At 52.2% G+C, this 1,336-nt stretch overlaps 2 protein-coding genes across 2 annotated transcripts in view; both read left to right on the forward strand.

The window, feature by feature from the left end:
- PODANS_7_5070 (uncharacterized protein) lies at positions 1–694 on the forward strand (the record flags this gene model as incomplete). The annotated part of the gene is made up of 2 exons (XM_001907829.1): positions 1–263; positions 322–694. Coding segments are annotated over 2 exons (636 nt in total), but the record flags the coding sequence as incomplete, so codon positions are not given.
- Positions 695–1,069: 375 nt separating this feature from the next.
- PODANS_7_5080 (uncharacterized protein) overlaps positions 1,070–1,336 on the forward strand; it is a gene marked incomplete at both ends in the record, with an annotated part of 1,123 nt that continues 856 nt past the window's right edge. The window contains 2 exons of the mRNA XM_001907830.1: positions 1,070–1,124; positions 1,201–1,333. Coding sequence (XP_001907865.1) covers positions 1,070–1,124; positions 1,201–1,333 — 188 coding nt within the window. The remainder of the gene's footprint in view (positions 1,125–1,200; positions 1,334–1,336) is intronic.

Genomic DNA, 1,336 nt, shown 5'->3' on the forward strand with positions numbered 1-1,336 from the left:
AAGGACAAGAGCACCTATGACAACTTTGTTTGGGCTCTTGTTCACAAGGACCAGATGAAGCAAGTTCGCGATGATCGCTACGACCTGTCTCTTACCGTCACCAAGGACCACCCCAAGCTTCCCCAGTGGTTGACCGTCATGAGCGAGAGCGCCGAGATTACCGACCTTCTTTTGACCCCTGAGCTCATCAAGGCTGCCGAGAACGCTGGTGATTCTTTTGAGTATCTGATCATTTCTGACCAACCTGTTGAGCAGCCCAAGACGTGAGTTTCCTGGCTGCAACCCTTGTACTTGAGCTTTGGTTAACATGTACCCAAACAGGCTCGATGAGACGGTTCCCCGCAAGCGCATCTTCCTCCGCTACTCGCTGCCCTCCAACAATGACTACACCAACCTCGTCCCCATCTTCCAGTACTTCCTCCGCATCTCTGACCAGCTCGCCAAGTCGGCCCACTTCCGGCCCGAGGTTGTCAAGAAGGTCAAGGCGGTCCGTGAGACCATGATCAAGAAGATCCAGAAGGCCGAGGAGGAGGAGAAGGCTGAGGAGCGCGCGATTGAGAAGGAGAAGGCGCGCAAGGCCAAGCGTGATGCTGAGCTGAATGCGCTGGACGCCAAGGGACAGAAGAAGTATCTTGAAAAGGAGCGCGAGAGGGAGTTGAAGAAGGGGACCAAGAAGATGACTACCCGTGCTTAGGGTGGCTGAAATGAATTTTTTGGGTAGCCGGTTGGGGGGGTGGTTTTTTGGGTTCGTTGGGGCGGCCGGGGGCTATGTCTGTATGTATAAAAAGGGGCACCGGACGGATGGATGGAAAAGGGGGATGAATGATGGTGGGTTGGGGATGGATATACGAATTGTTACTGGATAAAGTAATGTGTAAATTGACGCGATGTTACATTTCTTGTATCTCTAGCTCCATGCTTGCAGTCGGCGATTGTGTAGTGCCTGTTGGTGTCTTGGACGGCGACTTGTACAGCTGACAAACTCGGAATCAATGGACCAGAGTGATATGATGTCGGTGCTACAAAGTGATGCCCGACATCCCGCAGGGCAAGGTTAGGCAGGTCGGCGATGTGGAGGGACGGGATAAGTGGGGCCGGCGCTGGCCCCCAGAAAGCGGGATATGGTAAGTCGGCGACTGCTTCTGGAAGAGCGAGACGGGAACTATCCTCCTGGGGTTTCATATATCAGCTGAGCTTAAGTTGGACATATAGCTGATCGATTCATCCCATCTTTTTTTTTTTTTTTTCGGTTTGGAGAGCTGGCTGTTTTTTGTAAACCCCTCAACGAAGTCAACTTTTACTCAGCAAGCAAAAGACGAGATTTCCAGACACTGGC

This window comes from Podospora anserina, chromosome 7 (genome assembly GCF_000226545.1).
Source record: "Podospora anserina S mat+ genomic DNA chromosome 7, supercontig 1".
NCBI classification, from domain to species: Eukaryota; Fungi; Ascomycota; class Sordariomycetes; order Sordariales; family Podosporaceae; genus Podospora; species Podospora anserina.